The 13,157-nt window shown below is 39.3% G+C and overlaps 1 protein-coding gene and 1 long non-coding RNA gene across 4 annotated transcripts in view; one reads left to right on the top strand and one right to left on the bottom strand.

Annotated features, from left to right (window-relative positions):
• LOC122478945 overlaps positions 1 to 4,164 on the bottom strand; it is a 23,651-nt gene extending 19,487 nt beyond the window's left edge. The window contains exon 1 of the long non-coding RNA XR_006296196.1: positions 4,051 to 4,164. This is a non-coding gene — a long non-coding RNA (uncharacterized LOC122478945). The remainder of the gene's footprint in view (positions 1 to 4,050) is intronic.
• TMEM33 (transmembrane protein 33) overlaps positions 4,079 to 13,157 on the top strand; it is a 25,134-nt gene continuing 16,055 nt past the window's right edge. The window contains exons 1-5 of one of the 3 annotated variants that reach the window (XM_043572762.1): positions 4,079 to 4,217; positions 4,402 to 4,474; positions 8,004 to 8,098; positions 8,579 to 8,766; positions 12,519 to 12,586. In XM_043572762.1, the coding sequence (XP_043428697.1) occupies positions 4,430 to 4,474; positions 8,004 to 8,098; positions 8,579 to 8,766; positions 12,519 to 12,586 (396 nt within the window). In that variant the 5' untranslated portion in view covers positions 4,079 to 4,217; positions 4,402 to 4,429. Of the gene's footprint in view, positions 4,293 to 4,401; positions 4,475 to 6,782; positions 6,867 to 8,003; positions 8,099 to 8,578; positions 8,767 to 12,518; positions 12,587 to 13,157 lie in introns of those variants that run through there. The other 2 variants (XM_043572763.1, XM_043572764.1) reach the window with 2 other exon arrangements.

Raw genomic sequence — 13,157 nt, 5'->3', positions numbered from 1 at the left:
GTAGAGCATGCAACTCTGGATCTCATAGTTGTGAGTTCAAGTTCCACTTTGGGAGTAGAGATTACTTTTTTAAAAAGGTTAATAGGTGCGCCCCTGGGGGGGCTCAGTCGGTTAAGGGTCCGACTTCGGCTCGGCTGGGGTCATGATCTTGCAGTTTGTGAATTTGAGCCCCTTGCATCAGGCTCTGTGCTGACAGCTCAGAGCCTGGAGCCTGCTTCGGATTCTGTGTCTGCCTCTCTCTCTGCTCCTCCCTGCTCAGGCTCTGTCTCTCTCTGTCTCTCAAAAATAAATAAATGTTAAAAAATATTAAGAAAAAAATTTTTTTAACGTTTACTTATTTTGAGACAGAGAGAGACAGAGCATGAATGGGGGAGGGTCAGAGAGAGAGAGGGAGACACAGAATCCGAAACAGGCTCCAGGCTCTGAGCTGTCAGCACAGAGACCAACGTGGGGCTTGAACTCACAAACCACGAGATCATGACCTGAGCCAAAGTCCGACGCTTAACCGACTGAGCCACCCAGGCGCCCCAAAAAATATTTTTAAGAAAGGTAATAAACATTCAAAACTCGTAATTATTTTTACTACACTTTCCCATTATCTATGCCCTTGAGGTTATTTATGTCTATTGTATCTGCATTATGGAAATGTTATATGATAATGAGCTGTGCACATCTCTTTCCAGTTTCATGTTCAGTGACATTAGGCTAATAGTTTGAAATAGGTCATGGTGGCAGCATTTACAACATGGAAACACCAGCAAGCATGACAAATCAAGGCTATTTATTATTTTGTTGATTGTCTAGACTTAAAAGTTATGGTCAAGAATGGGGTGCCTATGTGGCTCAGTCTGTTAAGAATCCGACTCTTGGTTTCGGCTCAGCTCATGATCTTGTGGTTTGTGTGAGCAAGTCCTTGAATTGGGCTCTGTGCTGACAGTGCATGGAGCCTGCTTGGGATACTCTCTCTCCCTCTCTCCCTGCCCCTCCCCGTGCATATGTGTGTTCTCTCTCTCTCTCAAAATAAATAAACTTTAAAAAAAAGTTATGAAGAGCTTGTTAATACGGATGAAACTTAAAAGTGTGTTATGCCTGTAGCTGTTAACATTGTAAACAGCAGTAAAAATTGAGTAAATATTCTTTCAGTATTCAAAAACCATTATTCACTGCAGAAAAGAAGTTGATCACATCATTGTTGAAAGAGTGAAGTTTCAATATGTGTTAGTTGTTTCACTTTGATTTTATTCCTTAACAAAAATATCAAACAACATTCACAGAATTATGTTGGTTCATCAATAGCGACAACATGTTGCTCTGGATACAAAAGTTCAGTAAAAATCAACAAAAGTGCTTTGTGAGAATCAATTGTTATATGGAACTTAAGCAGAGAACATTTGAGGTTAATATTTTTTTAATAAGAGCATTTTTTTTAAGTAGGTTCCATGACCAATGTGGGGCTTGAACTCATGACCCCAAGCCCTGATACTGAGAGTCATATGTTCTACCCCATGAGCCAGCCAGGAGCCTCATCAGAGGAGTTTTTAAATCAATAAAACATATAGTCATATATATATGTTTTATATATGTTTATATATATGTATATACATATGTGTATATATGTTACATAAATATGCTTATAAATAATATATAATGTTTATCTATATATAATATATAATAATATAATATATAATATATATTTAATGTTTATATAATATATATGTTTATTTATATATATGTTTGTTTATATGTTTTATATGTTTATATACGTATATACATATGTGTATATACATATATATGTATATATATGTATATATGTTACATACATATGCTTATAAATAATATATATATATAATGTTTATTTTGAGGGAGAGGGAGAGAGAGAAAGGGATGGACGCTTGACCGACTAAGCCACCCAGGTGCTCCCAAACATATATATTGCTATGGACTAAAATTCATGTGTTGAACCTTAACCCCAATATGACTAGATTTGGAGATAACACCTTTAGTAGGTAATTAAGTGTAAATGAGGTATAAGGGTGTGGTCCTACCAATAAAACTGGGTGGCCTTATTAAAAACGGAAGCGAAATAAGTCAGAGAAAAACAGATATCATATGATTTCATTCATATGTAGAATTTAAGAAACTTGACAGATGAGAAAAATAAGATAAAAACTGAGAGGGAGGCAAACCATAAGAGACTCTTAAATATAGAGAACAAACTGAAGGTTGATGGGGGTGGGGAATGGGCTAAATGGGTGATGGGTATTAAGGAGGGCACTTGTTGGGATGAGCACTGGGTGTTGTAAGTAAGTGATGAATCACTGAGTTCTACTGAAGACAATACTACACTGTATGTTAACTACCTTGAGAATTAGATAAATAAATAACTAAAGGGAAGCAAGAGTTCTCTCCTTTCCCTCTCCTTACCAGGGAAAGGCCATGTGAGCACACAATGAAATGGCAGCCACTTACAAGTCAAGAAAAAAGGCTTCAGAATGAAACTTTCCTGCCAGCACCTTGGTCTTGGACTTTCCAGCCTCCAGAACTGTAAGAAATAAATTTCTTTTGTGTAAGCGTACAGTATTTTGTTATGGCAGCCCAAGCTTAGACAGACAGACAGACAGACGAACACACACACACACACACACACACACACACACACACACACACACACATACACACACACACTCCTGATAGGTACCTAAGTATTTGTAAGCACTGTTAGGGAATGATAAGTGCTACAAAAATATGGAGTAAATGATATATGAAGAGTGCAGTGAAGGTGGTGCTTTAGATAACCCAGGCTGTAGATCATGAGGACCTGAACTTGGGAAGTGACCTTAGAAAAACAGAAGTTTAGGGGCCTGGATGCCTCAGCTGGTTAAGTGTCCTACTCTTGGTTTTGGTTCAGGTCATGGTCTCATAGCTTCAAGGATTCGAGCCCCACATCTGTCTCTGTGCTGGCAGCGAAGAGCCTGCTTGGGATTCTCTCTCTCTCTCTCTCTCTCTCTCTCTCTCTCTCTCTCTCCCTCCCTTTGTCTCCCTTTCTCTCTGCCCCTTTTCCACTTGCACTGTCTGTCTCTCTCAAATAAATAAATAAACTTAAAAAAAAAGAAAAACAAGTTTACATGGCTTCAATAGGGCACCATTTGACTTGTCAGCTAACTGCCTAGCACCTGGACTGCCCATGGATATTGGCTATTTCTCCTGTAAGTATGTGAAACATTCCAACTAATCCTCTGAGTTTTAGTTTGCTCCTCTGATCATCCTCTATCCTATTGCCAGAGTGATGGTTCTAAATCTCATGATATCACTACTTCTGCTTAAAATTGTACCATGATTCCCTGGATTTCAAGGTCAAGTACAGATCCTCTCCTTAGCACATCTGCCTACCCCTCTATCCCAAATCTTTTACAATCCACCTCTCTCTGTCCCACCCCTCCCCCAACACATACATCCCTTCATTCTGGTCATACTGAACTAGTTCCTTGACTCTGTCCTGTTGCTTCATGAACTTTCTGTTGCTCTATCTGGAATTCCCTCCCCTGTTTAGCCAACTTCTCCTTGTCCTTCAAAATTTAGGGCCAGAATTACCTTTTCCAGGAAACCTTCCCAGACTCTTTCTGATTTAGGTACCCTCCACTGTGGCCTCTGTCCATATTACACAAGCACTATGCTGTGATTTCGGTTTGTCTTTCCCACAATCTGTGTCATATTCATTTTTTTACCCTCCATGCCAAGCATTGGGGCCTGTCACATAGCAGGTCTCATTAAGTACTTGTTGAAAATTTTTATAATTAGGACCACAGGGCTTAGCGAGCCTGCGGAGTTAAACAGCAAAGAAGACATTTCTACGGCTTCTGCATAAAAGAGCAGAGAGATTTTGGGGTTTGGACAGGGACAGAGAGGACCGTCTGGGAGCTGGAGAAGCGGGAAAAGTTGCTTCGCCACCCTCCCTTGTTAGCTTCCACAGCTAGAGTACAGGACAGGCGAAACTGAAATAAGAAAAACTACATTTCCCGTCATGCCTCAAGACACCGCTATCGGTTTCACCTCTTTGTCACCGCCTCTTCCCCACGGAAGTAAAAGGAGCACTTCCAGGTTCGGCAAGAACCTGGAGCCGGGGGTGTTAGATCGGCGCCGTTGGGTCTTGCTCCGAAGCTCCGCCTTCTCTCCGGTTTTTCTAGAAGCCCGGCTTTGCTCTTGGCAGTGTCGTACAGGTATTTTCCGGCCCCTTTGGGTGCTCCCAAAGCAGTTCGCTGCACCGGAGCGGGCGAAACTTTTCTTCTGTTGAGGTTCGGAGTTCCCCTAGGGCGCGGCGGGCTCGTTGCACGGTGCAGGGAAACCGGTTATCGGAGTCGTGGCCCCGTGCTTACATCCCTTTTCTTCCCTTACCGATTGCAGCGTCCGAGGCGCGTGTGAGAATCTCCCCATGGCAGAAACGGCCCCGAACGGCCCCCAAGGGGCGGGCGCAGTGGTAAGTGAGCGAGCAGGGTCTTCTGGGTTGGTTTATAAGAGTTAGAACGGAGCAGGAAGTGTTGCTCAGTTCCGAGGCGTTTCAGCTCATCGCTTAAAGGGCCTGGGCTTAGTGAGTGAGGTGGGGGTAGCGTAGAGAGAAGAGATCTTGAGAGCGAAGATGTGGAGGAAGCTACAAGTTTTTTGTTGGTAGCGACAGTGGGCTGGCCTGGAGCAGGTGACCCTCACCTGTATGCCAAGGAAATTGGGCCGCCTTGCCTCTTCCCCCCTCTCGGTCTCTAATTGTCCTAGGTTCCAAGGTTGAAGATGCCACCTGAGGTGGTGCCGTGACACAGGCCTCATTCTGCACAGGCGTGCTAGGAGAGAACGTCTCTCTGCCCGTTTTATGCCATTATATGGAAATTACGCAGTGAGGGGGGAGGGGTCTTTTTTTTTTTTCTTTTCGTCATTTTATCCGTACCTTTTTTTTTTTTTTAACGAAGAGAGCTATTAGGCTTCTGTAAATATTTTATTCTTAGCATGCAGATCTGCTTAATAGTTATTTGTATTGCTCTCTAATTTTAAACACTATGAATGTGTGAATTGAGCTTGTCTCTTTTTCCTTTTTAAGCATTTTGCAACATTTCCACTTACATACACAAATTTTCTTTTTTCTTGATTTTGCTGAGCCGTTTAAGAATTAGTTGCATACACAATGATGGCCAATTCATACATACTTAAGTATTCTTTTACATGACCACGATGCAGCCATTGTGGCAATGTTTGCAGTTAAATTTGAGAAATTTAACACTGATACGTGTTGTTACCTTATTTACAATCCATATTCAGATTTCCTCAGTTGTGTGTTAAAGTGTCTTCCTCCTCATCCAGGATTCAATCTAAAAGCATGCATGGCTTTTACTGGCCTTTAGTCTCTTTTCGTCCAGAATAGTTCCCTTGCCTTCTTCCTCTTGCCATTTTTGACTTTCAAGAGTCCAGACTTGTTCTGCAGAATGCTTCTCAAATTGAAGTTGTCTGGGTTTTTTTCCCCCTGGTCACTAGATTCAAGTTGAACATTTTGGCATGATTGTTGTTACATAAGTGATAGTCTGCCTTTTTCAGTGCACTGTATATATCAAGAAGCATTTTATGTTGATTTATTCCGTCATTGCAGATACTAAGTTTGATTATTTGGTTCAAGTGGTATCCACCAGATTCTCCACTGTAAAAATACTTTTTTTTCTTTTGTAGTTGAAAACTATTCTGTGGCATGATACTTTGAGACTGTGTGAATAGTTTTTCCACCTAAGTAGATTTGTTGACTATAACATGGTTAGATTGTTGCCTCTTAAAGTATAAACCAATACTTTTTTAAACCTTTTTTATTGTGTACTAAAAGAGAGATATATAAAGTATTCAAAATGAAACACAGAGACCGGTGATTTATTACAGAATAAACACCCTAAACAGTTTTGTTTTATTTTTTTTTTAAAGATTTTATTTTTAAGCAATCTCTATACTCAACAAGGGGCTTGAATCCACAACCTGGAGATCAAGAGTCGCATGCCCCATTGACTGAGCCAGATTTTATTTTTTTATTAAAAATTTTTTTTTGTTAATGTTTGTTTATTTTTGAGAGAGACAGGGACAGAGGTAGGCTGTAGAATCCGAGGTAGGCTCCAGGCTCTGAGCTGTCAGCACAGAGCCCGATGCGGGGCTTGAGCTCATGAACTGTGAGGTCATGACCTGAGCCGAAGTTGGACACCCAACCGACTGAGCCACCCAGGCACCCCTAGATTTTATTTTATTATTTTTTTAAGTTTTTTTTTTTTTTTTTTTTTTTTGAGACAGAGACAGAGCATGAATGGGGGAGGGTCAGAGAGAGGGAGACACAGAATCTGAAACAGGCTCCAGGCTCTGAGCTGTCAGCACAGAGCCCGACGCGGGGCTTGAACTCATGGACCGTGAGATCATGACCTGAGCCGAAGTCGGCCGCTTAACCGACTGAGCCACCCAGGCGCCCCATGCCCCTAGATTTTAAAGAACATGTTGTAAAATTAAGTTTCAGTCTGAATATTTGTGGAGAAACTGAGTACAGTAAGCTAGATTCGTTCTTCCACTTGGCTACTTGTGATCATTTAAATTTAGAGGAGTCACAATGTAGTAGGTTTGGCTAGAATAAAACAGACATCTTTCTTTTCTTCTTTATTTCTTTCCATTTCTCCCTCCTTCTTTCTCTTCCCTCTTTCTTTCGTAGGCTCCACACTCAACGTGGGGCTGGAACTCATGACCCTGAGATCAAGAGTCAGACACTACCAACTGAGCCAGCCAGGTGCCCCAAAACAGGGATTTTTCTGAAATTACCTGCATATTGTTATAAAGACATGCAGTAAAACATCTTTGGATTTTAAAATGTACTTGCATTTTTTTCAAAAGCTTTTTATATAGTATTTCAAAAGATAATTAAGTTAGATTGCTTAGAGTAGTGTTTTTAGACTCCACATTAAGATTCGTAAATGAATTGTGAAATCAGCATAGTGGAAACACTAAGTATTTCTTAAACATTAAATAGAATACAAAATACCAAAAGCCGTCACACATAGGAAGGATGATGTTTTGTGAAGCTTCTGTTTACTTGTATGTCCGTGTATGTTTGTGTCGAACCTTGATGTAAAAATTAACATAGATTCTATCAAAAAAATGTAAAAGCCACTTAAGAATTTGAATACAAGACACATTTTTAATGAGAAATCAGATTTTAAGTTATCCCATTAGTGATAATGGATACATCTTTGGCAAATGCAGCAAGGGCAAAGAAAGATTGAGAAAAAATGGAGAATAAAGTGGTATATGGGAGTTTAATCTAGGGCCATTGAAACTAGGGTAAGATGTATGGGGCGGTTTCCAGGGGATGAAGAAAGTCATAAAATTGGAGAGGCAGGTGCTATTTAACATTTGACAGCCACGTTTTGGACAGAGTATCTCAGGCCCTTCTTTATACGTAAGCAAATTATCCACAGGCCAGTAAGTTCAGTAGTGAGTGACTATTATCATGGTTTTACATTTCTCCTTTTGCAAGGTTCATTTAATTCAAAGTGGCTTTATGTAATGCCTTTTTACTCAAATCTTAAACCTACCTATTTGAATTTGAGATTTTTCTAAGAACAGACACTATGGTTCTCTTGAGAGCAATTAGTTCTTATTTAGCATTCTTTTAAAAGATGAAGCCAGTATTACAAGTGTTGAAGGAATACAGACAATTGTAGTTAAATTTCAGTTCAAAGGTTTCTCAACTAGTCTGTATTTTTTAAAATATCAATTATTTTTTTTTTCTATTTAAGTACTTTGGTGCTTTCTGCATCAAAGCCATAAGGTGTTTGGATGTGTTACTGAGCGTATATGTGAAACAGCTGCCTTAAGAGTTTTCATTTTGATTTTAAATAATTGCTACAGGGCTGTTAAGACATTTTGAATAGGAGTAAAACTGTAATCTTCATTCTTAGATAATTTGCAGGTTTAGTTCACTACAATATTTTTCTTTTTAAATTTAGCAATTCATGATGACCAATAAACTGGACACGGCCATGTGGCTTTCTCGATTGTTCACAGTTTACTGCTCTGCCTTGTTTGTTCTGCCACTTCTTGGGTATGTATTACACAGATTTCTGCCTTTGATACTCAGTTCAGTCGGTTTTTATGGACTACCTTTTATGTGGAAGACTTGTTAAACTGCAAGAGTTTCAAGGACAGATACAATGCAGGTCTCCTTTAGGCACTGATAACCCAATAGTAGTACCAACTGAAGGAATATTTTATATCGTGTGCTTTGTGAAAGTTGACATCAAGTTGAAAATCAGAAAGAAAATGGATGTGTGGGGATGAGAGGAGTTCATATTTTTTGCCTATTTGACACTTTAACTTAATAGGAGGAACGCCTGCTTTATAAAATTCAGTTGGGTATGTATATGAAGTGCTGCTTCTGAGAAGGTATAGTAGGTTCAAGTAATTTTTTTCTATTGACATGGAAGAGATTTAGGTGTTGTGCAATGATGATGCAATCCACAAAGGAGGAAGAGACATGGTAGTTGTTAAGTCTCATGATAACCTCTCCTCTGGTAATTTGCAGGTTGCACGAGGCTGCAAGCTTTTACCAGCGTGCTTTACTGGCAAATGCTCTTACTAGTGCTCTGAGACTGCACCAGAGATTACCACATTTCCAGTTAAGCAGAGCATTCCTGGCCCAGGCTTTATTGGAAGACAGCTGCCACTACCTGTTGTACTCACTCATCTTTGTCAATTCCTACCCGGTTACAAGTATCCTTTTTGTGCTTTCTTGATGAGGAAATCGCGTATGAAGCATATAGACGATTCTGATTATTTTTTGCAGTAGGGAAGGTTCGACAGTAAGGGGTTCCATGAAGCCTGGGTTGGTTGGTTTGTTGGCACTTAATTTGAATGAAGATACATTTAGTGTAAGAATTTCTGACTCTAAAATGTAAAGTCTAAATTTGAAGAGCTGGTGTGGGGATTTTAAATTTTGTGTCTTTGTTCCTGCCTCTTGTAAGCCTCTCTGTTGGCAATGGATAGTGTGAAGTTCAGATTAAAAGCACAGGACTGTGGAGGACTTATTTTAATATTTAAGGTTTTTTTATTTGATTCAATCTTCTTTGGGAAAGTGCCCATATATCTTGCTGTAAAAAAGAATCCTCGGCTCTTTCAACTCCGTGTGAGCTAGAAACAAATGGAAATTCATTAAGAAATAACCTATTTAAGAGAGAATTGGATAATTAATACAATAAAAATACTAGTATTTACTGTGGATAGAGGAGAAAATAAGGACACATGGATATCTGTTGAGCTAATGAGGATTAAAGAACTCCTTTGGAATTGTATGTTTACACATTTCAAAAGTGTGTTGGGTGATAAGTGGTTTTCTAAAAACATGGGGGAGGGTTGGGGAGGAGGACTTTAGTATGTTTGAGAAGCACTGGATCAAACGGCCTTCAGTAGGTTTCTTTACCATAGGACCTTTGATCTACTAATGTTCATTGTGAGGCGAAAGAGTTGGGGGAAGGGCAGAGAGAGAGAGAGACAGAGAGAGAGAGAGAATCCTAAGTACGCTCTATGCTGTTACCACAGAGTCCAGTGCAGGACTCAGACACATGAACTGTGAGATCATGAACTAAGCTGAAATCGAGTCAGATGCTTAACTTACTGAGCCATCCAGGTGCCCCAATACTAATCTGAATTAAAAAAAATTTTTTTTTCAATGTTTATTTATTTTTGAGACACAGAGGTGAGTAGGGGAGGGGCAGAGAAAGAGGGAGACAAAGAATCCGAAGCAGACTCCAGGCTCTGAGCTGTCAGCACAGATAACTCCTGAACCCCGAGATCATGGCCTGAGCTGAAGTCAGATGTTTAACCGACTGAGCCACCCAGGCACCCCAATACTAATCTGATTCTTAAAAGTAGTTGGGTATTATGTTAGTAAATAAAGATGAGCCCAAAGTCGTATTACACAGTTGTGTTCTGATCTTTGCATTTACATGGGTGATGCTGTCCTTGATGTCTAGCCATGATAGGTACTTGTAGACTTTTCACCCTTTTTATTTTCTGAATAGTTTAAAAGTTACATTTAAAGCTAAGATTATGAATCTCTTCTAAGGATTTGTGAATTATAGAATGTTAGAAGTAAAAACTTGTTAGAAATCTGTAGCTTTGAGGCACCTGGGTGGCTCGGTTGAGCATCTGACTCTTGATTTTGGCTCAAGTCATGATCCCAGGGTCGTGGGACGGAGCCCGTGTTGGGCTCTGCACTGGGCATGGAGTCTGCTTAAGATTCTCTCTCTCCCCCTGCCCCGCTCACATGCACTGCCTGTTTCTCTCTTAAAATAAAAAATAAAAAAATCTGTAGCTTTGATGACACTTGACCTAGGAAGTGAAGTTAGTGTCAGAGCCATGATTAAAACCAACATGTCTTGATTCCCTTCAGGGTTCTGTTTTCATTACTTGCACTGCTTCTGCAGAATCAGGCTTTAAGTTAGGATATGTGTCAGAGTTTAAATTTAACTATTTAAGAAGCAACAAGATTTTACAGTAGCCTTAGAGAAGAGAGTTGTAGCTTTCATCAGTTCCAAAGTGATCTATGATTGATTAACAAGTGTAAAGCTATATTGGGGCGCCTGGGTGGCTCAGTCGGTTAAGCGTCCGACTTCAGCTCAGGTCACGATCTCGTGGTCTGTGAGTTCGAGCCCCCTGTCGGGCTCTGGGCTGATGGCTCAGAGCCTGGAGCCTGCTTCCGATTCTGTGTCTCCCTCTCTCTCTGCCCCTCCCCCGTTCATGCACTGTCTCTCTCTGTCTCAAAAATAAATAAACGTTAAAAAAAATAATAAAGTATAAAGCTATATATACATGATCTCTACTGAGGAAGTTGGCATTTTACTTAATTCTTGTGTGTGTTGGGGAAGAATTGGTTAGGATGTTAATTTGGAGAACTACTAGATGAGAGGTAGGATTTTTGTAAACCTTGGGTGTAGATCACTGTCATCTTTGCCAGTTGGAAATTAGGGACCTTTGGATCTAATGAGTTTTAATGAATGAATTTGGTACTCTTTGTGTTACAGTAATCACAATTTCCCATCACACCAAGCTTTCAGTTAATGTAGAAAAATATAATGGTTCATTTCCTAGAAACTGCAAATAATTTTTTTAAATAAGGGTAATTTAAAAATTTTTTTGATTTTTTTTTTTTTTTTTTTTTTTTAAAGTAAACTACCCCAACGTGGGACTTGAACTCATGACCCTGAGATCAAGTCACATGCTGTGCTAAGCCAGTCAGGCATCCCAGAAACTGCAGATACTTTTAGGCTGAGTATTTTTTTTTTTTTTTAATTTTTTTTTTCAACGTTTATTTATTTTTGGGACAGAGAGAGACAGAGCATGAACAGGGGAGGGGCAGAGAGAGAGAGCGAGACACAGAATCGGAAACAGGCTCCAGGCTCTGAGCTGTCAGCACAGAGCCTGATGCGGGGCTCGAACTCACGGACCGCGAGATCGTGACCCGGCTGAAGTCGGACGCTTAACCGACTGCGCCACCCAGGCGCCCCAAGGCTGAGTATTTTTGCCCTTCATGATGGATGAACAGTCTCTGTCATTTTAGGAAAATACTTGACAGTGTTTTTGCTCTCGTTTTTCTTGACCTGGCAGAAATTGGGGTAATAGATAGGATCTTTTGAGCAATTTTCATTTTTCAAAAAGCTGAATGAAAGTTGTATATTTATCCATGACATAAAGGCAAACAATTGAACTTAAATATGTTTGTAATTAAACTGATGAGACTTTGAATTAACTGTACACAACCCCAAATACACACGTTTTATTCAGTAAAGGTTGAGAACACATGGCTGTACAAGCTTCATAGGTACGGTATCTTGAAATAATAGGGATCTTGTAGGAAAGAGATAATGGGGATCTTATAGGAAAGAGATAATGCAAGATCTTTAGTTGAGGAAAATTGGTGAGTCCTTTTTTAAAGTTTTATTTTTCATTTTTATTTTACGTGAACTCTACCCCCAACGTGGGGTTCAAACTTAGTGCCCCGAGATCAAGTTGCATGTTGTACAGACTGAGCCAGCCAGGCACTCCTGGGGAAGTACATTTTAAACTGTTCCCCACACTCTTTCCTAAGCAGTTGTGATGAGGAAAGCAGTACAGAAGACTGTCTTTGAATTTGAAGGCAAATTCTTTTGTCCAGGATGGCCTTGTGGAGTTAAAAGCTGTCATACTTAAGGCTTTGAGGTGGCCTAGATTTCAATGTAATTGTTTACAATATTTTATTATCTAATAGAAAAGGAAACTTTTATCACTTTAATTTTTTTCATAAAAAAACTGAGCTTTAGAAAGTGAAATTGTTTACAGATTAAAAGCTTCATTTGGTTGCAAAGTGTATCAGTAAAACAAAAGCCACCGCTGAAGTCATTTTTGCAGGTGCCATTTCAGATCTATATTGGGCATAATACCAAAGTACTTAATAAACATTAAATTTTTTCCTTAATTGTTTTCTTCAGTGAGTATTTTTCCTGTGTTGTTATTCTCCTTGCTTCATGCTGCCACATATACGAAAAAGGTCCTTGATGTAAGTAAAGCTGTGGTGTTTTTTTGACTTCTGGATTGCAGACTGTTGGCATGAATTTGAGTTCTAAGACGTTTTGGCATTTGTCATAAAAGTTTCCTCCATTCCCTACAAACTTGTAAATTATTAGTGATTTGAAAGTTTTAAGTTTGAAATTTTGTATTTAAGTTTCACAAAATGGATTTTGTAGGTAAAGGATTGTATTGCAGATTACCCCCTAGTTTCCAGAGGAATTTCTGAAGTTTGAAATAGACCTTTTTGTTTAAAAAAAAAAAAAAAAATCTATGTTTTAGGTTTGGTAAGTCGTCAGAGATCTCCTCTTCTGTCATTGTTTAATTTTAACATACCGGGTAAGTAGAGTGTGTTGAATTTCTTTTATGTTAATATTCAGAACTAAAATATTCCTAAAATATTTTCTTATTCCTGGATTGGAACATTAAGCCCAAGTTAAGTGTGCCAGGCAGATTGACTGCATATGCACTGACATTTGAATTAAAACATACAAATGTTTGCCTTGTGTTGACAGTTTTCTTTTCTTTCTAAAAAAAATTTTTAATGGTTTTTATTTGTTATT

The sequence above is a fragment of the Prionailurus bengalensis genome, chromosome B1, assembly GCF_016509475.1.
Source record: "Prionailurus bengalensis isolate Pbe53 chromosome B1, Fcat_Pben_1.1_paternal_pri, whole genome shotgun sequence".
Classification (NCBI taxonomy): Eukaryota; Metazoa; Chordata; class Mammalia; order Carnivora; family Felidae; genus Prionailurus; species Prionailurus bengalensis.
Note: the sequence above shows the minus strand (reverse complement) of the source record. Positions and strands in the feature narration are given on the sequence as shown.